General features: G+C 35.9%; 3 protein-coding genes across 4 annotated transcripts; 2 read left to right on the top strand and 1 right to left on the bottom strand.

Annotated features, from left to right (window-relative positions):
- Positions 1–8,083: 8,083 nt before the first annotated feature.
- On the top strand, positions 8,084–10,957 carry LOC111915322 (ubiquitin-conjugating enzyme E2 34). 2 transcript variants are annotated; one of them, XM_023910989.3, is made up of 9 exons: positions 8,084–8,222; positions 9,188–9,324; positions 9,431–9,485; positions 9,604–9,706; positions 9,800–9,861; positions 9,940–9,979; positions 10,110–10,137; positions 10,230–10,321; positions 10,434–10,957. In XM_023910989.3, exons 2-9 carry the CDS (start codon positions 9,268–9,270, stop codon positions 10,711–10,713), a joined length of 717 nt encoding a protein of 238 aa, XP_023766757.1. In that variant the 5' UTR covers positions 8,084–8,222; positions 9,188–9,267; the 3' UTR covers positions 10,714–10,957. The 2 variants fall into 2 exon arrangements, with proteins under 2 accessions (XP_023766757.1, XP_023766756.1); XM_023910988.3 differs by having other exon boundaries at positions 8,113–8,272.
- A 1,058-nt stretch (positions 10,958–12,015) lies between these two features.
- On the top strand, positions 12,016–13,283 carry LOC111915321 (uncharacterized). The gene is made up of 3 exons (XM_023910986.3): positions 12,016–12,099; positions 12,353–12,395; positions 12,490–13,283. The coding sequence occupies exons 2-3, from the start codon at positions 12,360–12,362 to the stop codon at positions 12,877–12,879; spliced, it is 426 nt and encodes a 141-aa protein (XP_023766754.1). The 5' UTR covers positions 12,016–12,099; positions 12,353–12,359; the 3' UTR covers positions 12,880–13,283.
- Positions 13,129–14,529, bottom strand: LOC111915320 (RING-H2 finger protein ATL60). The gene has a single exon (XM_023910985.3). The coding sequence runs from the start codon at positions 14,147–14,149 to the stop codon at positions 13,286–13,288; it is 864 nt and encodes a 287-aa protein (XP_023766753.1). The 5' UTR covers positions 14,150–14,529; the 3' UTR covers positions 13,129–13,285.
- Between the last annotated feature and the right edge of the window lie 7,653 nt (positions 14,530–22,182).

Here is a 22,182-nt window from a genome sequence, read left to right as displayed (position 1 = left end):
CAAGATGCCATTTTTATGCATTAGGGACCTCAAAAACATCAAGATCTACTATCTTAAGCTTCTGTAGTAGCTTATACTCACACGAATTAACCCAAGCGACCAAAATATGTCAAAAAACCTAAACTAGATAGATATAAGAGATGAATCAACAAGGTTGAGACTTTATACCTCCAAAACAATGATCAAGGTGAGCAAGGTCTGGATCTACAAGCTTCAATTCAACAAGTGCTTCTCCAAAGTGTTCTTCTTACTTCAAGATGCACCAAAACACACAAGAGACTCAATACTCTCTAAAAAGGGGGCAGGGTTACGTAGGAACTACTTTGGCACGAAGGAAGCTGATGATAGATGTAACAACAGAAATTTTAAAACAAATTTTTCATTTCTTAAAATATATTTTCATCAAAATAAGTCATCAAGATCCAATGTATCATGTCATAATACAAATCATATAAATCCCAAGATCATAAATCCTCCATCAGTGTGTACAGATCACGCCGGCGCCTTCCCACGGTCCTCGCTGGTACCTGAAACACATATCACAAAATCTGTAAGCATAAATGCTTAGTGAGTTCCCCAAAATACAACCTGCGCACATACGCCTTTCCAGGCCCTGACCTTCCGGTCCATGTGTCTTAGGGGACTTCCGTCCCAACTAGGTAAACCTTCTGGTCCTACCCACGCCAACCTTACGGTCCATATTACAACGCCTTCTGGCCCATAACATATTCGCCTTCCGGCCCATAACATAATGCCTTCCGGCCCATATCAAGCATATCATACATGGCACATATAACGATTAACTTATCACACATAACACATATATCTCATACCATATCCGACCTTCCGGTCACACAGTCAAACCCTTCCGGGTATAGTATAGTGAGAAGACTCACCTCGTGTATCTCGATAACTCGCGAATCCTGGAAATCACTCGTGCTCGATCCTCCGAGCTATAATCTTCCTATAACATCATATGTCTCTAATTAACACTTTTACCACTAAGGTTGACTACCCCTACAAGTCAACACTTGGTCAACTCTGGTCAATGGTCAACGGTCAACGGTCAACTTTGACCGGACTCGGCGAGTGCACTATAGCGACTCGGCGAGTCTAAGCGTTTTCACCAACTCTCTAGGATTCCCTTTTTGACACGTCGAGTACTCCCCTGACTCGACAAGTTCCACCTGGTATGAATCGCGGGGCCACCCCGACTCAACTCGCCGAGTCTCAAGAACAACTCGGCGAGTTCCAGTTCGACTCAGTCCACCTATCAACCCTCTCTAACTCTCCCTGACTCACTGAGTCAACCCATAACTCGGCAGGACCACTCACTGAGTGGTTAATGACAATCTTCATGCTACTCGCCGAGTCCGTTCTTCAGACTCGGCGAGTCCATGCCATGCATCAACTCAAACTTGCTTCTGAGGTCAGATCCGCTCCAACAACTCATAGATCTGGCCCTCCTAAGCTTATTCATCACGTAAAGTCCATGTCTTGGTGCTCATAACACACCCCATGACTCATAAATGGTGTTTTGACCTTAAGCACAAAGACCCCAATCCAAAACCCCCATGGATTCATAAAAAGCTTGGGCAAAGGGACACTCTGGACCTCCAAGGGTCCAGATCTAGAACCTAACTCGCTTAAGGGACCAAGGAAGCACTAGATCTAGCCACAAAAGGGCTCAATAAGCCCTAAATCAATATAAACATCAACATAACGAAGAATGGCTCGAAGGTAGTACCTCAATGTGATGTTATGGACCTCAAATCTTCAGGAAGTGGCTCCTTTTGTTTCCCCTTGGCTATTGCTTCCTTTCCCTTGCAAGATGACACCTCCAAGGTCAATAATGGCTACTTGATTTACTCCAAACGCTCAAGCTCGCTAGGGTTTCACTCAGGGGACTGGTGAGCACAAATGACGGCCTTAAGGCCCTTTAAATAGGTCCCAAACCTGAGAAATTAGGGTTTCATTAAACAGCGCGGACTCGCCGAGTCCAGGCGCGAACCCGCGTCTAGAACCGCGATCCTACTCGACGAGTTTGAGCTCCAACTCGCCGAGTCCCCTCACATAACACCAAAAATATATGCATAAAAGATACTTGGAAATCCGGGCTGTTACAATAGAAGAGGTCTTCAGGTTATAAGGTGCTTATATAGGGTCCGAAATCTAAATTTTAGGTTTGCCCCTGACTCAAGTACACCCTGCATACTCTAGGTACACCCAAAATACCATGAGGAAAACGCCATGTCCAAGACTCGACAAGGTATTCCCTGTGTACCTTAATTATGCCTAGCATAATTAGCACAAATGTAAAATAATTAAACGCTTTGAATTTAAAAAGAATTTACCTAGATACCGGACGTTACATTACCTAAAGTATAAATAGGACCCCTTTGGCTCACTATTTTCGCTCATACCTTTACATACATTATTAGGAACGAAATTTCTATCCCCCTCATCTCTCTCCTCTTCATTCTAGGGTTTCTAGGGTTTTGGGTACAAACCATTAGAGGCACTAAACGTTTGGTGCTTGTTTTCCAAGGTTTTCAAGAAGGATATTTGTGTGATTATTTGCTACAATAATCAAGAGGTATGTAACCCTAATCTTATGTATATTTCAAATATAATAGGTTACCATTAGGGTTCTTTATGTTCAAAGTTTATTGCTATCAATATGGGAAACATAGATCCAAATAGGTTGCATGTGAACTTAAGAGTTAAGTAATTTTTTGCCTCGTGAGTAGATTTATAACCTCTGAAACCCTTCACTTATAACCTATAAAACTTATCAAGAACTTCCCTCACCAAAATCTATATTCACTTTTCTAGCAAATCCTATATCACCACCTTTCTTCCCTCTTCGACCAGATCCCCTACCATCACCTCTATTGCCTCTTCCACCAAATCCACTACCCATGCCTCTAATTACACCTCTATCACCTCTTCTAGATCCTATCTAGTTAGTCAAATCAGGATTCAACCTGGGCCTGTCTATTTTCTTTTTGGGTTTTGGTTCAAGGACAACCTTTGGATTTTTGCAAGAAGCTAGACAATTTTTGCACAGTACAATTCTTCCCTTGGAAGACACTTGGGGGTACTTGTAATGCCCACGTTTCCCGCTAGGCATTAATAAGATGATGTAATAGTTAGTGTCAACAATTGTAACTTTTATATGGAATAAATAAAAGGGATTATTGAGTATTGTGTGTTTTATGCATATATATATATATATATATATATATATATATATATATATATATATATATATATATATATATATATATATATATATATATGTAATATACGTACTTATAATGATATAATAAAAATAGGAATAAAATACGCATAAAAAAACAACAATAATTAGGACAAATATCCTTGATGAAAGATGAAGTAGTCGAGATGAGGATTATGGAGATGTAAGGAATGCTGAAATCCGACTTCGTATGAAGAAGTTATACTTCTTTGAAGTTTCGCGATTAAACTGGCACGACTCTGTGTATCAAAGAAAGTAAATTTTTTGATAAATTACTTTTAGCCTTAGTGATCTAAATGAAAGTTGTAGTAATTATAAAATCGAGAGCGTGCATATAGAGGGCGTCCAAATATGACTTTGTAAGATGAAGTTATGATTTTTTAAAGTTTCAACGCAACAGTGCAGGCACTAAAATCAAAATTCTAATCGGTCTATTGTTAGCCGAAACAATCTAAATGATAATTGAAGATCTTGTGAATATGAACCTGTCGATAAAAAGAAAGTCGAGAACGGAGTTCGTAAGAAGAAGTTATGAATTTCGCACGGACTTTAACAATCTAAACCAATGTAAAAATGAATTTTTTGCCAGAGCAAGAATTAGATGTTGAAGACATAATGAAAGTTGTAGAACTCTTCGAGAGGATTTTGGGGATATAAAGAACGTCGAAAATGGAGCTCGTATGCAAAAAATATGGCCATTCGAAGATCTACAAAAATACATTGTGCTGATGATTTGGCACATTATAGAGGTGACACGTGACCTATTCGGTGACCCCTCTTCTAAGACATGGTGATGTGGCACCATGAAAAGGCCAAAACATGGCTCCATAGGAACACTCCAGATGGAAACTTCTAGAAAGGGGTGTTGTGGAGCAACAATTCGGCGACACATAACAAAAGGTACTGGGAGCCAGCAAGGCTAATGTGCGCGGTGTGCATGGTCGTTTTCAACCTTATAAATAGCTTGTTTCAACTCATTCTATCCCCACACTTCTCTTATCCTTATCTCTCGAGTTTTCACTTCTTTAGCCCAAATTTCTTTTATTATTTAGGGAATGTTTGCAAGACTTTGAGGTCTCTAGGAGCCGGGCAAATAGAAGCTTTCAGTTTTGAGATTCTGTCTCATTCTTTTGACATTAGGTCGTCATGGCATCTTGTTGTTATAGGTGGAAGGGGCTTGGTATAGTTAGGAACTTTCCACAAGTTACTTCCATTGACTGGAAGCATGTTAGACTAATATGTAGCTAGGTAGTTACTCTTGTTGAACCAAGTGCTTATGAATTCCTTTGGATCTTGGTTGGTGTATAAAATTGTTACTTGTGCATGCACACAAGGTATTCGTGATATCTTCCACAATTTGCAGCTACAGTAATGGCCTACCAAGTCAACTCCTTAACTCTGAAAGTTATTCCAAATTTCATATGAATTGACACCACTTAGCACTACATACCAAGTCCTGAAAATAGAAGCACTTAAGTTAGTATAAATAGTCAATTAAAAGCCTACATTTATATATCAAATACAATTTATACCTAATATCCTCAGCAAATTCCTCCATCTTCAAAAGTGTTGCTTCACACACATCACCGTCCCATTTCTGTACTTCCTCTTTTAAGTTGTAGAACCTTTCCATCATATAGAGTCTTATTTCTTCAAGCATAGCCATGCGAGGCTTCTTTCTAGCATCTACAATGATTGCATTAAAACACTTTGCCATCCCATTCTCTACAGCCTTACATGCCAAACCACCACCAAAATATGCCATAGATTGAGGGTCTCTATCCATAAGATGATCATACGCACCTTCAATAAAATTCTTGATCATATCCATGTTTATCTTGAAATCCCTTCTGTTGTGGATTTTGCAGCTGCCCAAAGAGAGAGAAATAATCGGGATTTATGTGGGATGTCTCCATTGAAATCGAGATTGTGGTTCTCTTCATCCAATCAAGTGCAGAAGAGGGGCTAATATCAGGAGCTCCGATGGAGAGACAAGAAGAAGAGAGTTGTTGTTGCCGAAGGAAGAAAGCACCACCGGAGTAAGGGGCATCGCCGAAGACCTATTACTCGCCGGAAGATCCCTTGGATGCACATCTGTTGCACGATGGGGAATAAAGTGAGGTACCCTTTGACCTTATTGACTATCTCATTTAAGTGGGCTGGATGTTGGGCTAATTAATCAATCTAGTAGGCTTTGTTTTAAGTTTAATGAAATTAGCCCATGGAGATTTTGTGTTGGGCTATTTTTAGCTTCTTGATGGAATCCATTTTAGGGAAATAAATATAATTTGACTAAATAAATTTAATTAGTCATCTAGTTTATGGATTTGGCTTGCGATCATATTTTATAAACAAAAGATGAATATAAGTGTATTAAGACATGTTATTAAGTGATATCTAAATTTCGAGCTAAGCAAGGGATAATTGCATGGTTTAGGAGTTCGGAGGACTGGAAATCCATATTAGCCACTTTGGTGGTCCATATCTTATGATTACTGTTTCAGGCGAGTCTTCTCAATATACTTTACCTTGAGTGGTAATTATGTGTGCCCGAAAGGTCTTATGTGCTTACATTGAGTATTATGTTATCCTGTTGTATGTGACATGCTATGCATTATGTCTTTGTGATTTATGTTATGCGGAGTTTATAGACCGGACCAAAGGGTCCAACGAGCTTAGGACCTAAAGGTCCATAGAGTTAGGGCCAGAGGGTCCACAGAGTTAGGACCGAAGGGTCCATAGAGTTAGGAACAGAGGGTCCACAGAGTTATAGCCTCGAGTGGCTAATATGTGTTGTATGTGGTATTTTGGGGAACTCACTAAGCTTCGTGCTTACCGTGTTATGTGTTATGTGTTTCAGGTTTTCTTAGTATCTCGAGACGGCATTGGCTTGATTGTACACACCAGTGAAAGAATTATGTTTCAAGGATCCTGGATTATTAAATAATTAAGAAGGGATTGTGTTTTGTAAACTAAACAAATGATGTTTTATGAAATGTGTATTGAGAATCATATGTTTTTCAAAAGAAAAATTGTCTTGAAATTTACAGTGTTACAGGTAGAAATTCCTTTGTTGCTTCAAGAAGACCCTAGTACATTAACAACTATATTAGTAACTGTTATTAGCAAGTGTAATAAATGATATGTAAATAAAGAAATATGTCATTACCCTGTGTTGATCACTAATGACACATAATCCCTTGCCAACATCCAATGAAAGATCTTCACTAACTAGTTCCAAGAACCATTTCCAGTTAACCTTGTTCTCAACCCTCAACAACAACCCATGCACTAAGGTAAATTTGATTATATGCATCTCTACCTATTGTAGTTAGTAGCTCACCCTGCATTGTCCCTTTAAAAAACAACCATCCAACCCTATAACCTTACGACATCCTCTCTCTCTCTCTCTCTCTCTCTCTCTCTCTCTCCCCCCCCCCATTTTGGTTGTTTTAAAACACACATATATTATATGAAAAGTTGTTGTCTGGTCAGGGTTAAGGTTAACGAAATCCTAACTGTGCTACCTGGATTAGTCCTCGTCAATTCATGTCTATAGTCCAACACTCTTGCATAATGGTTACTCAATTTTCCATCAATTAAGGACAATGCCCTACACCTTGATCTATAACACTTTGACCATGAGACCTTGCATTGAAATTTACTTTGAATTATTGCCTGCATTTCCTTGCATTTTAACTTTAGTTTCCTTACTAGTTCTTTTACAAATTGCTTTGTTAACCAAGTTGGATTCATAAGTGATGAACTACTAAAACTCCTAACACATGTATGCATATTATTCATCTTTTTCATCTAAAATGATTTTTCAGTACTTATCCATGAAGCGCGAACCATAAAATGGCAATTTTCTGGACCACTTACACATACAACCACTACTCTAACATTATCACACTTCTTGAAATGAATTTTATAACCCTTATGGATGGAATAATTTGTTAAGCATAATTTCAGTTGATGTCTGAATTCCTACTTTTCTCCAAGAACTGGTTTCATAACATTCCATTTGACCTGCAGATCATGGATGACATATTCGAATACATCTTTATCACTATCTTCCTCACTAGATTCTTCAGTGTTTTTCTCATCATCTACTTCACCAACACCGTAGGACTCCACTTAAGAATGCCCTCCTTCACCTCCCAATGCTTCATCATCACTTTCTTCACACAAAACATTAAGAAACTCATTTGTGCATCTTGAAACTGGCTTTCTTCTGAAAAAATCAAACGTCGATGGTGTCCGACTCAAATACTTCATCCATCTACAAAATCTTTGGATTAAATGAGGGTTTGGATGAATCGAAGGATTGTCGGGAACGAGACGAGAAGAAAGGGGTTTATTTTATAACCCTAAACTAATGAAGTCAACGTACACAACACAATCACCATTAAAATGTCACATAGACATTTGTAACCGGTAAAACGAGGGTTACCGGATGAAAGAGATTAAAATGTTAAATTTATCCAATTTATTGACCTTTGGAAAAAAGGGACTCAATAACATATAATTTATGTCTACAACCAACATCTACGTGAAAGGTAAGAGCTCATCTGCGATATCATTGGTCAGATTTGGATTGATAATTTCTTAATTTTTGGTTATTTTTTAAAAAATTGGTTATTTTTATGTATTTCTCTTATTTATGTGTCGACAACAAAAGAAACAAAAGATGAACTTAACAAAATCAGTTGGTTACTTAGTTTAGATATAAATTCGTTGTATTGTTTTCTCAACAAAGCAAACAAATAGTCAAATTTCTTAAGGGGCAATATCGTCTTTTGCTGCATAATATCCCATGCCTGGAAGGTCACATTCTTGTTGTCACAAGTGTATAACCCCCACCACAACCAAAGGAAGGCGTTTCTCCTTTTCGGAATTTCGGAAATCAAGACCCATAGGAGTGCCCGACTTGGAGTTTCCTACCGTTTATCAAATTGAGGTTCGGGGAATTTCATAATATTGGGTAGATTTTACATTAATTCATGTCAGGTAAGTTCAATTCATCCCTTCTTTTACTTGTTTTCAAGTTACAGTAGATCTTGTTCTCATGTTCCATCTATTATCTGTTTTTCGATCTATGTCTCCATTTTTGGCTTAGGGGTTTTGATCATCGTCGTTTTCTGGTGATCGCTTCGTTCTTAATCGCACTTTATGATTTTCTAATTTAATTTCTGTAAATTCCAACCTTCTTCACTTGCTATTAGGTGTTTCGCTTTCGATCCTAATTATTTAGGTAAAACCATGGAGAAATTTTGAAACACCATCATGCACGGGTTTAGCTAGGGTTAAGGAGTGATGAAATTAATTGATATGTTTCTTTAGGGTTTGTGTGCTGGTTAATTGGGAAAACCCCCTTTTCGTCATCGCCTAAATTGTCTTTCAATGTTGGAAAATTACTCAAGCAATTAAGGGTGTAACAACCAGCCCTTTCGACCCTTGTAGTCTTTAGGGGAAATGATATCATTGTGTCAGAGACGAAACGTAATTTAACAAAGTGACATTTTTAGTTCAAAACCATAACCATTTTTGACCATGGCTACCACATCCTTGTTATCCCCATGTTATTTTGTGATTTCTTCAATTACTAGGATAAGATCACTGCTAAAATAGTTATTTGGAATTGATGAAGCTAAAGTGTGACAAGAATCAATGAATCATCAGATGACATATGGTAGAACTGTTTATACTACTTGGAGACCTCATCAAAACGCCTCTAAATATACAGAAGTAAAACTGGAGTTCTGGAAAGCTGAAGGCCCATAACATCACTTAATTTTTTTCTTTATTTTGTTTTGACCGATTTGTAGTTTCTTTAAAGTAATACTGAGTTGCTTCTTTATCAATATCCTTTCTTAGGTATGTTTTCACATTGGAATTGTTTAAAAATATGTATAATGCTTACAGGAAATTATATTTTCTTGAGGTGAATCCCAAAGTAAAGGACAATCGACCTCTAGTTTTTATCCATCATTTAAATCCTTGAGATGGCTGAAAGAGCATGTGTAAAGCGTCTTCAGAAGGAGTATAGAGCACTTTGTAAAGTATACCTTTTTTCCTTCCATTTTGTATTTTGTATCCATTATACTTATCAAATCTTAAGTTATGTTTTTAAAACATGTTTCATCTTCTTTCTCTATTCAATTACAGGAACCTGTTTCACATATTGTTGCTCGCCCTTCCCCAAATGACATTCTTGAGTGGCGTAAGTTTCATCATCATCATCATCTGATCATCATTATCATTATCATTATAATCATCATTTTTTTCAGCACATTATTTATAGCAATTGTGTGATACAAATTCTTTTATTTCTATTTCAGATTATGTATTGGAGGGAAGCCAGGGAACCCCTTTTGCAGGTGGATATTACTATGGAAAAATCAAGTTCCCTTCAGATTACCCATTTAAACCTCCAGGAATCAGGTATTTACAAAACATGACCTCAGACTTCCATTATTAATCTTGGAATGTATTCTGATTGATATTAACTTCATATTTTTATTTACATTCTTGTAGCATGACCACTCCCAATGGTCGATTCATGACACAAAAGAAAATCTGCCTATCAATGAGTGATTGTAAGTCCTTAATTTTTTTTTTTTTTTTTTTTAAAATAAATAATTACATTAACTAATATTCTTTTTATCCATTTCCAGTCCATCCAGAAAGTTGGAACCCTATGTGGTCTGTTTCAAGGTAGCATTATACTTAAAATAAATCATTTTTTTTTAAATTTATTATAAAAAAATCTCATGCTTTTTTTTTTCTATAAATATTATTATTATCGTCATCTTTATGACATTTTCTTTGTTCATTTCTCATTCAGTATCCTTACAGGACTCCTGTCCTTCATGGTGAGTTTAGTGTACATTTTCAATTTCATTTTTTTCCCATTATTTATTTTATTTTTTTATATTTGCCAATAAATTTTCATTTATTTATGTAGATGGACAACAGTCCTACCACTGGTAGTGTGAATACAACTGTTGCAGAGAAGCAACGTCTTGCAAAAGCATCTATGGCCTTCAATTGCAAAAAGTCAGTTTCCTTTCCTTTTTAATAAATGACCATACTACCCTCACATTCCAAAACACAAAATTTCACAATATTCATCAACTGTAACAATATTTATCATTTTATTTGTTGACAGCCCAACGTTTAGGAAACTGTTTCCTGAATATGTGGAGAAATATGAAGAACAGTGGGTATCAGAACAAGCTGTTGTGGAAGAGGTGGAGGGATCACCTGTGGTTGCAAGGAAGGAGGAGAATTTACAACCATTGGTGGAGAAAAAGGAGGTGAAGAGAATGGAATTGGCAAAGGAGGAGGAAGTGAAACAAGCCCGGAAACAGTCATTCCCGACTTGGATGCTGCTGTTGCTAGTTTCATTTGTTGGTCTTGTAATGGCTTTGCCTCTGCTTCAACTTTGATGTTTTTTTTTTTTTTTTACAAAAAAAAAAAAAGAAAAAAGAATTTAGTAGTTTCTTCAGGATGTCTAGTCCTGGTGATGTTACAAACTTAAGTGGGTTTGTGTTTTTAATGGAGTTAAAAATGCTACCGATTTTAGTATTATAATAGTTGAATCCGGTTGCATAATGTTGGAAGAATTGGATATGTTTAATCCTTTTCTTTTTGGGATTTTGGTTGTGTATATGTATATGCATATTTCGTGCAGTGTTTGGAATTTTAACATAGTGCTCAAAACGACTGAATAATTAATGTATTAATAGGTTTTTCTTTATTGAATTGGATACAATATATACTACGTTAATAACACAAGTAGTAACATAAGTATACATCTTCACTTGAACAAACTTAGTTTCTTCCTCGATAGCTTCTTCAACGTCTTTACTTGAACACTAGCAATAACATTCTTGAGTTTTATTAACACCAAATACTTCAACAAGAAGATGATGTTAAAAGCAAACAACATAAGACAACAAAGTAACACTTGAAAACAAACATTGACTTGAAAAATCAACAACTTCTTCCACTACCTTTCTCCCACCTCTAACCTCTTATGTTACCTAATGAAGTACCAAACATTTTGTCTTCATATAACATGTTCAAAAAGGACCATTTCAATTTTTGTTTATGGAAACTTGTAACTCACTTAAAGTTCATAATTTTGAAAAAAAAAACCGAACTATTAATTGTTCATCTTCATTAGTCAATTAGCATTATATGAAGGGTCCCATGTTGTTCACTATAATCATTGTTAATCTTTTTCCTTGAATAAAATGTCATTCTTTATTCCTCTACATAAGTTCACACTAAAAACAACATTGTAAATTTTCTGCAAAACATAGTACTTTTTTAGCCAAAAAGTACAAGGGAAGCCTCATTGTCTTTTTTATTTTTTACGAGAACCCTCGACCTCCAAAAACCCATAACCTTTAAAAGTTAAAAAATCGGTATTAATTTGTTCTGGTAATTCCTTTTTTCACAAGTTAGATTGCACGTCATTTTGTTTCTTCAAATGTTAGCCAGATAACTTGATTTGGAAATTTAACAAATTTGAAATCGTTTCGTGAAAAAGAATGCTTTTATTTTATTTTATTTTATAAAAGTAGCAAATAATTATATAATTTGGAATGTTAGTTGAAAGTGTGGGCCATTTCCCCCTAAAAAAGGTAAGAAAAAAGGTCCTGTATACCGGAACCTACGGCGCATAATAAGCTATGTATGCCACTATAAGTCTATAACCTTCTTCCTCATTTAGATTTACATACTAATTTACGCAATCGACTTAATCCATACAGTCCTCTTTCGTCTTCTTCCCATTCCTCCATAGTACTGGTGATATCCAAGAAAAGGTATACATTATACATAACAACTAACAAGCAACTACCTTTTTTTGTTCATTAATTACTCATTTGTTATCATGAACTCCTGTACTAGGGAAGCTATTTCGTCTAGCTCATTGATTAAATATCATTAAATTCCGTAGACAGAGGGTCACTTCTCACTTCTTATCTATACCCAATTGCCCATTAAACATTCATTGAATTGTCAAGATCATTTTCTAGAATCAGTGGTCCAATTGTTCTTCATTATCTTATCTTTCAGGTTAATAATGAACGAGTTTGACCCAGAATTGGATTTTTCACAGGTATTCACATGATATGCAATATGATATCTTTTAATATCAATATTCATAAGATGTAAAGCTTTAAAATGTGGTGTTTGTTTTGACTTTTGATCAGTTCTTGGAGGAAGCAAAAACACATGCATCAGAAGAAGAAGGTCGAAAGGATTCAAAGGAAAAAACAAAGGCTAAAAGATCATGGAAAGCTTCTATTTTTTCATGGATGAAAGCCAACAAGAAAGAGGAACAACAACAACAACAACAACTAACGATAAAAACCGAATACAGAAAACCCACAAGAAGACAAGGGTATGTTTCAGGCCCAATAAATGGGGTCAAAGGCTGCAAAACTCAACGACTTAGACGACAAAGTTCAGGACCTTTATCGGGTCTATTTCATCAAAGAACGAAAATGGAAGAGTTTCAGATGCCATATACATCACTAGGGAAGCTTAATAAGAGTCCTGAGAATCTTTCAAATTATGGTCCTGTATATTTGGTGACATAGTGAAAATATATCAAAGTGAGATTCGATAAAATTTGTAATCTTTTATGTATCTTTATTTTTGATGTAGTTGAGATAGTGAAAGGTTAGTTTTTGGAGATTGTAGCGAGTCAACTCCCTGGATTCCACACGTAACAATGTAACCGTTGCTTGCAAGCAATTCAAATTTACTCATTCTTATAGCTAAAAGAGGGTAATTTTCGATTAAGATTCAAGAATACAACTATGATTTCTAAGCTAAAATATATTCAATACCTCAAGAGAACATCTTTAATCAATGTGTTCATATACAGACTTGTTTAAGAAGAAGAAGCAGAAAACATAGCAGGAGAGGTTAACCGAGTCAGTATCCTCTTCACCAGCTAATTGGGCAAAAATATTCAAAAAAAAAAAAAAAAAGAAATTTTGATCATAGATCGCTTCTGGTTCTTTGTTCGACATTTGTAGTAGCGGGACCAAAGGGGTTAATAAACCTTCTACTGCCGCTCAAAATTCTTTTTAATGATCTCATTCGATAAGAAACTGGTGATTTTTGATCTTCATCATCGTCAATCTGTTGTGGTATGTCGATCACTAAAACTGGTCTTAATTGGTTGTTAATGGCGTTTGATGGTGAAGAAGAAGATGGTTCGGAAGTTGAAATAGGTGTTTGATGATGATTATTGGCTTCTTCGAATTGAGAAGTCAACGTGCTAACTTCAGTTTCATCTCCCCAAAACAAGATATTTGTTGGGAAAGTTTGTGAATCCCCATTTTCTGTTGATTCTTCTTGTGTTTGACGAATTTCAAGTAAATGCTCGACTGAAATTTCAATCTGATCGGAAACAGGGTTTCTGCAAATCGGACAAGTCGAATGTGAATGAAACCACATATCAATGCATTCAACATGAAATCCATGGCAACATTTTGGTAGAATTCGAGTTTTTTCTCCTTCATCGAGCTCTGATAAACAAACAGCGCATTCTAATCCATCTTTGAAGTCTTTCGGGTCGAACGGAATAACCGGTATCGTTTTCAAGAATGAGGGGTTCAGTCCACGACGGAGAACGGTGACACCAGACTGCTGTTCCTGGTGACCCGCGGTAAAATCTCCCCGACGACGGCGACGGAGGGTGTTGGAGCCGTTCTGGTTTTCCTCACGGCGGTGCCAGAACCACTTGGTGTAGAGGTGAATAAAGAAAACGAAGATCAAAACCACAGACAAGACTACGATTGACACTATCAAGATTTTTCCGGCGAGCTCTACCACATTCGAATCATGGTAACTGCTCATCTTAGATCGAGATTTGTGTATTATCAGTAAAGCTCAAAACTTTTCCGGCGGGTTTCTGATTTACAATGAAACGTGACAGGAGATTTAGCTAAAATCGTGGAAATCTACGACTTTCTTTGGGTTTTTTCTCAAGAAAAAGAGAAAACCCAGATGGGAATTTATGGGTTTTTCGAGATGAAATTGAATTAGGGAAGAAGATAAGATGGGACCTCAAAGAGTTGCAACTGTGGCTGTTTGAAAAGTCTGGCAGAATTTAAGGAAGAACAAGGAGAAGATGATGACGATAATTGAGTCTTGAAATAAAGAAAATGACATTACAAAAAAAAATCTATATTTTAGAAGTCGACTCAAACAGTGTGGAGCCGTTGTATGTAGGTGACCAAAGACGAAGGAGGATTCAAATCCTATCCCTTCATATTATGTTCATATTGTGTTCTTGTTTCGATCTTTACCCTTTGACTAGTGTTATCCTTATGACACGTGTCTAGTCTTCTTCAAATTTTAATCTTTTATTTTTAAATTAAATTGTTGCACAAAATTCTTTTCTTTGTTTTCACTCTGTTTTCTAATTTGAAGAAAACTGTTTTTTTAATGGTCGATTGTTACCATAGCTTTAAATGTTAAATAAAGTCTATTAAGCTACTAATAGGTCACATGATCATTACTCTCCTAGCACGAGCAAGAAAAGAAAAGAAAAAGAGATTAAAGCATTAATAAGACTCGTTTAATTTGAAAAACACAAGTTTCGTTTGAATCGTGTTTAATGGTGTATAATTGTATAAAAAGGCATCATCTACAATAACCTTTATAGGATATGTATTCATGATATGTAAATGATTATAATACTATGATTATTTTTCATATTTTTGCTAGCACAACTTAAAAGATAATAATATTATAAGCTTTTAAGAGAATCATGATAAACATTTGTTAAATTACTTTCAAACTCCAACTTATGTTTGAATTAATTTGAATTCTCGATAAGTAAAATGCACAAATATTTATTTACTTTTAGAATTCTTGTATTTATTAATTGAAAATTATGTTAAAAAAAGTTTCTTGGGGCACCGAAAAGCACACACAAGGTAGGCTGATTAGCGGCAAAATGATGCTCCCAAATCACATTTGCAGAAACCGTGCTTCTTTTTCATGATACCTACACCTCCTAATTAAGACACCCCTTAGACATATTATACATACATTTATCAAAAGTAAACCTATAGATAACTAGTTATAATCATTTTTTTCAGAAAACAATGCAATTTTAGCCAATAAAAAAACCTTAAAAATCAAATAGGATGTCCAAATTGAAAAATAAAATGTCTTTTTAGCCAACCCCTCCCAAATAATACCTTAAACATCTCATTATTTTGCTTTTTTCTAGCCAACCCTTTTTTACATTCTTTTAACCAAATTATATATAAATTATATATAGAGTAAATTACAGAAATGGTCCCTATCATTTAGTCCAATTTGCATTTTTGGTCCCTTGTAAAATAAAATCAAGAAAAAATTTCACAAATGGTCATTTTGCTTTTCCGTTTGTCCTTGAAATGGTCCCTATGAATTTTTTTCTTTTGAGATAGTCCACACGGAACAAACTTTGAACATAAATGGTCCGTATAACTAACACCGTTAACCAATTATGTTAAGTTATTATGAATGACAAAAATACCTTTTGTTTATATATATATATATATATATATATATATATATATATATATATATATATATATATATATATATATATATATATATATATATATATATATATATATATATATATATATATATATATATCCAACAGCCACACGCTACCACCTTTCCACCATTAGTGTACTCTTTTTTCTCTTTCTCTTTAGAACTTCATAACCATCATCGAATGGAAAAAAAGATAATATTTAAGCCTGTTTTTTAGTGTTTTGCAGATGAAGGAGATGTAATGGAAGAACCACCCATCATGACTTGCTTGTAACCAGAGCGTGAAGAGCAAGCGGTTTCTGATGACTATCTGTGACAACCTCAAATTTTTTGCCTTGTAAAGTCAAGCCAATCAACCTTAAATTAGACTCACTCCTGCTATCATTTAGCACTGTTTAGAGTCTGTTTGAGTGTTTTAAGCCTAATACATTCAAGAAATGAGTGTTAGGAAGTACCTGCTAGAGACTATGCAACATTCAGGCCATAAACCCCTCAATGAGGAGTTTACGGCCAGGCCGCATGAGTTTACGACCGTAAACTCATGGTGGCCGTAAACTCTAGGCTATAAGTATGAAGTTTGGCCATCTTTCTTCACTTTTACTATTTCAACCTCAATAACTTGATTTCTCTCTCAACTAGCATCCGATTTTTACTCTTGGATCTTCAAGATTGTAAGTGTTCTTCCCTTGAATCATTGATACATCTCTTATTCTTGAATCACCTTTGAATTCATCCATGAATTTCATCTTTTGAGTCTAGATCTTCAAGATCCTCAAGAACATCAAGAACACTCTTGTTCTTTGGGCCGAAAACTACCCTTTCTAGCTTCTACATTGTAAGTATCCTCTTATATACTTACTACCTTGTAAAGACCCTTGAATTACTCCTTGAAATCAAGCATTTTCCCAAGAACATGAGGTGTTTACAGCCAAGAGCATCTCCCTTGGCCGTAAACCCTAGTTAGTGGTGCATTTAAGCCTTAAACTCTTCCTAAGGCTTAGAATTGAGTCTAGAACACTCCCTTGTGCTTTGTAAGACCTTGAAACACCTTTTCATGCACCTTTTACCATGAGTTTACGACCGCAAACTCCATGGCCGTAAACCCATGGCCGTAAACACCTAATGGTGGCCGTGAACCCTTCTTTGATCAATCACACGTGATTCAACACTTCATTACAAGTGTTTCCTAGTCCCTAAAGGTGTTTCATTGCATATGATTGCTTCTAAACACTATATTTATGCCAATATATGCCATTATATATCTTTTAGGACCCGTTAAGTCTCGGGACTTCATTCGTGGAACTTCTCATCCTTACACACATATTCATTTGAATCACCCACATAAGGTGAGTTCATACCCCTATAATGAATCTTTTAATTGTTTTAAATGCTTTTAAGGGGTGGGGGGAATACAAGTTGAACACAATGTTAATTGTGTAAATGTTTGTTATAAACATCTTTCAAAAGATTGCTTATGTCTTTTATAAGTGATCAAAACATTTCAAAAACTCTTTTAAAGTTATGTTACTGTATAGTTTAACAAAACTTCGTTTTTAAAGTACAAGCATAACTTAGTAGTAAAATGAGTCTTTTCAATAACAGTTCAAGTAAAACACTAGTAAACTATAAGGGGTATAGTTTAGAGGTTCAGTTCATACTAGATACTAGAGCACACTATAAAGAGAAACGGGGAGGTAGATACATTACATCAGAGAGACATACTATACACCATACATGGTAACAGAAGGAACATACTAAGATATTATAACAGAACGAACATACTAAGATGCTATGGCATGGAACAACTACATGATCTAATTATACCAATGAATCGCTAACTCATTGTTCTAAACAAAAGGTGATAGTTAAATTGGGTATACATGATCACATAACATTAATGTGGATTACACGGCCTAGCAACTGGTTTGCTGAAGTCGCGTTTGGTTCCCAGAATCTCTTGACAAGGAGAGCGTATAGTATGGGTACTAGCCTTCACATTATGACCTTAATAAAACATACATGTTTTAAGGTAATCAATACGTCAGGATGTCAATTTAAAAGACAACTGTGTACTTACATTTTCCTATTACTTTCATATTGTGACAGTTCCACTTGAAAGTGAATGCAAACTATTTTTGAGTCAAGATAGTTATAAACTAGGGAAAACTTACATTTTACAAATGACAAACAGAACAGTCGGGTCTAGCACATTCAGTAGAAAGGGACCATAATGCTAACCTTATGATTCCTTAATGTATACATCAAGGGATATATATTACTAGGATCTGACAGGTAATAGGATGTGTGCTTTCCACTTCATTTCATGTTCCTTGTTTGGTTGTGGGCTTCGGGCAGATTCACACAATTAACTATCTATTCGATATTAGATTATATATAGCTAGTATAAACTAAGTGATTATAGAAGAAACCACTATGGTTACTATTTTATTATAAGAAATAAGGGTTTTCTTAAAGAATCTTCTTATCAAATATAAAGGAACTATTACAGCTAACTTTGTGAGTACCAAGTGAATACAGCAGGGTTATATACAACAATGATCTAACAACCAATGGGATGTGTGCCATCCGCCTCATTTCCTGTTCCTTGTTTGGTTGTGGGCTTAGGGTAGATACACACAATCGATTGTTTGTTTACTCTGAGTTTTATATAACTTGTATCCATTCAGTACTCATAGAAAGGATTGTAGAGTCATTTTTACTTATCTTTCATTAAAGCAAGAAATATAGGATTTTCTGGGGGAACAGACAAACTTTTATAAACACAACTTACAAACTTACTACAACTTTCTACAACATAATTACATTACTAAAATCTTATGAACTCACCAGCTTAATTGTTGATCAACTCTTTCAAAATAACTTGTATTCTCAGGAACCTAGTAGACAGGTACTTGCACTGGAAATCCAGAAGATGGAGCATAATAGCTCTGAGTCTTGTTTTGTTATTTACATATGTATTTTATGTTTTGTGAACACACACATTGTAAACACTTTCTTTCTAAAGAAATGGTTGTTTATTACTTTGATTACTATGATGCATGTCTTGTTATACTAAACATGACATCCTCCACCCCCGAACGTTTCCCCCGTTTCGGTTTTTAGGTGTGACACTGCCAATGTGCTCGGAAGTTCAAGACCTTTGCAATTTGTGGTGAATGACGATGATAAATTTTCTGAAGTAACTGATTCGTCTCTAAAGACGATCAGGGTGAACAATTTCCTGTTCTTGGCTCTAATTTGGATAACTTTTTTGTTTTATCCATCAAATGCGAGATATAAAGGTATGCCCATGTCTAGCTATTTAATATCCTCAAGAATAAGGAAACTATTTGTATTAGAAAATGCAAACCGGGCAATTTTCAACAAAAAATAAATATAGGAGATTTGAGAATCCTTTTTCAAGTTCAACAAAATTCAAGACCCACAAGTTCTTCAATAATGGGGAAACTGGACAAATTTCTAATGTCTGCCTTCAAATCCTAGGATCGGAAATACCCTTCTTTGAGTTACAATCTTTTGTCGATTACATTGAAGAACAATTCAATCAGGATCGAAGTCCCTTTTCTCTTTATCTTTAGAACTTCATAGCCACCACACCCACCTGCCACCACACCACTTGCCACTAAATGCTAGAAAAAGGTATGGACTTCAGGAGCCTTAATGTTCTCAATACTACCATGCTGGTCTAAACTCTCCTTCCACTTCTTAGCAGTCTCTTTGGTACTCTTCTTCACATTCTTCGTCACCAAAACCCTCAACTTCCCCAAAATTGAATCAACCATCACTGGAATCAAACGCTTTGCACAACAACTGAGTTGATTCATCGGGATCGGGGAGCGAAATCGAACACATATCTCGAATATGGTATGATTACTATGAAATCAAGGAGAAGAAAAACGAAAGAAGAAAGAAGCCCTAGAATTATAGAGAGAGATGTAGCGACTGAGGTTATGAGACCAAATAGGTAAAAGTTGGTCCCTTAAATTTAAAAAATGACAAAATATACAAAATAAATAAAAAAACAAAAATAATGGTATTTTCATCATTTCACAAACACATAACATAATTTACTAACAAATTTAGTTATAAGGCCTTTTGTGTGCAATGTTTGTGCCATAGGGACCATATCAGGGAAAAAAGTTTCATAAGAACCATTTCAGGGACAAATGAAAAAGCAAAAAAGACCATTTGTGAAACTTTATCTAAAATCAATAGATACATCTTTATGGTTTTAACAAATTATAGTGACCTTCCCAATAAAAAAACTATCTTATAATTTCTAATATATTTTTTCTCATACGAATTACTAACTTATAATATATATATATATATATATATATATATATATATATATATATATATATATATATATATATATATATATATATATAGAGAGAGAGAGAGAGAGAGAGAGCTAAGATCATATGTAACCTAACAAGTATTGTGTAAATATATAACTCATTCTCAGCCAATCAATTTAAAACCTAGAAAAGGGCATTATTGTAAAATAACACAATAACAAATTAATTATATCTTAATTTAAATCATTAATTTAGGTAATTTGTTGCGTTGAACCAACGCCTTGTTTCCTTGCTTTGACACCTCGCCTATTGACACTCATCGTCACCTTCTGTTATGTTTCCGGTAACCAACAGTTAACAATATCTTCCACCACTCATGACCTCCGATGCATATTATCCGACGACCTCTAGTATCTTTTCAAAAGTAAGTTTTTTTTTTTTTTGTCGTTAATTTGAGGGCTTTGACGAACAACATCTGAGACAGATGCTAATGAATATGCATAGGTTTGCTTGTTGCTATTCTAATTTCCCATTGATCAAATTGATGTATCTATTGAATCAAAATAATAATAATAGTTTCTATACTTTCCATCAAAAAAATTAAAAGTCATCATACAATGAGTGAGATGGCAAACGGGCAACAAGTTGTGCCGCTAAACCTTTTTGAATGGTAAAGCTAATTCTTTTAAAGACTACATCCGAAGATCTAGGGGATATAACATTACTATGCATGATTCGTTGTACTCTTTTAAGAAGCTCTACCGCATCCGGTGCGAGGAAAACAAACGTATCAAATGCAAATGGTATGAACACATGTTGATTTTCCAGGCACGATCTCTCATGTTTGGTGACTTTGCCTGTGGCTGCTTTTAAAGCAGCATGTCCCGCTGTGAAACCCCCAGCCCTTAGGCCCACGAGAGGGCATACCCCTGTAAGATCCACACATGCGTGTTTCCCTTCGACCCATCCAAAAATCAAAATGTCAGTCGGTCTGAGGGTTGACCTCCCTTCTGTCGGGTCAGTCAAGAAATTAACAGGTGCCTCTTTCTTAGCGGAAACCCCGACATGCTTAAATATGTCAAACAAAACATCCCTAACCATATTGTGCCTGTATTTGAACCCCATGAGTTCTTTACAGTGAACTGCATGCTCCCCAAAAGAGTCCAAACATGCCTTGCGACACACATGACATATCTTGTCAGGTGGGAAAATAGGAATCATGAGTCGATATTTGAGAATAGTACGATACTCCACGGGAGACATGTGTTGGCCAAGCCCATCTATAGGGATAGCCAGAAGAAAATATTAAGCATGTGGTGCACATAAGCACTAGAAAACCGCTTTCTGCCGAGCCGTCATGTCGAAATGCACTTCCATATCTTGGACAATTTTACGAAAAAAGGCACTCGCCAGTGTATTCTGGGATTTAGGGGGGGGGGCGGTGTCTTTAGTAGTAAAATTGTTAAGGTCAAAATCTGGAAGCTTGTTGCGAAGGGATGCCAAGGCACAATCATAATCGGAATCCATACCAAGTATACCGCTATCCCGTAAGATGTGGTCTTGCAATACCCAAGATTGGGCCCTTGAGGCAACAAAAGCATAGGAGGTAGCCTGTACTGCCGAGTATAAATCCAAACCCCCAAACCTAATGGGTAAGGAAGCAATTCTCCATTGTTTGTCACCAAAGAAAGGGACCCCACAAACCATAATGTCCTCAATCGCCTGCGCAATCCATTGTCAAAGTCCATTGCCGCCTCCTCCATGTAAACGAGTTGGCACGTCCTCAACCCAAAGAAAAGCTTAGCAATACCCATACAAGACCGAATAAGAAGGAGCTCACTCTGGGGTCAGACAATTATGGAAGAAGGCACATCAAATTTACAGCGTTTTCGGCTCTCTTTATGGCTAGGCTGTGAATGAAACTAGCATCTCTACTAACAGCTCCCCCAAGAAGTTTCACCCCCAAAGGCAGCCTCCCGATGTCCACCGGAAATAGCCCCTCCCGTAACT

This window comes from Lactuca sativa, chromosome 4, assembly GCF_002870075.4.
Source record: "Lactuca sativa cultivar Salinas chromosome 4, Lsat_Salinas_v11, whole genome shotgun sequence".
Classification (NCBI taxonomy): domain Eukaryota; kingdom Viridiplantae; phylum Streptophyta; class Magnoliopsida; order Asterales; family Asteraceae; genus Lactuca; species Lactuca sativa.
This window is presented reverse-complemented; position numbering and strand designations above follow the sequence as displayed.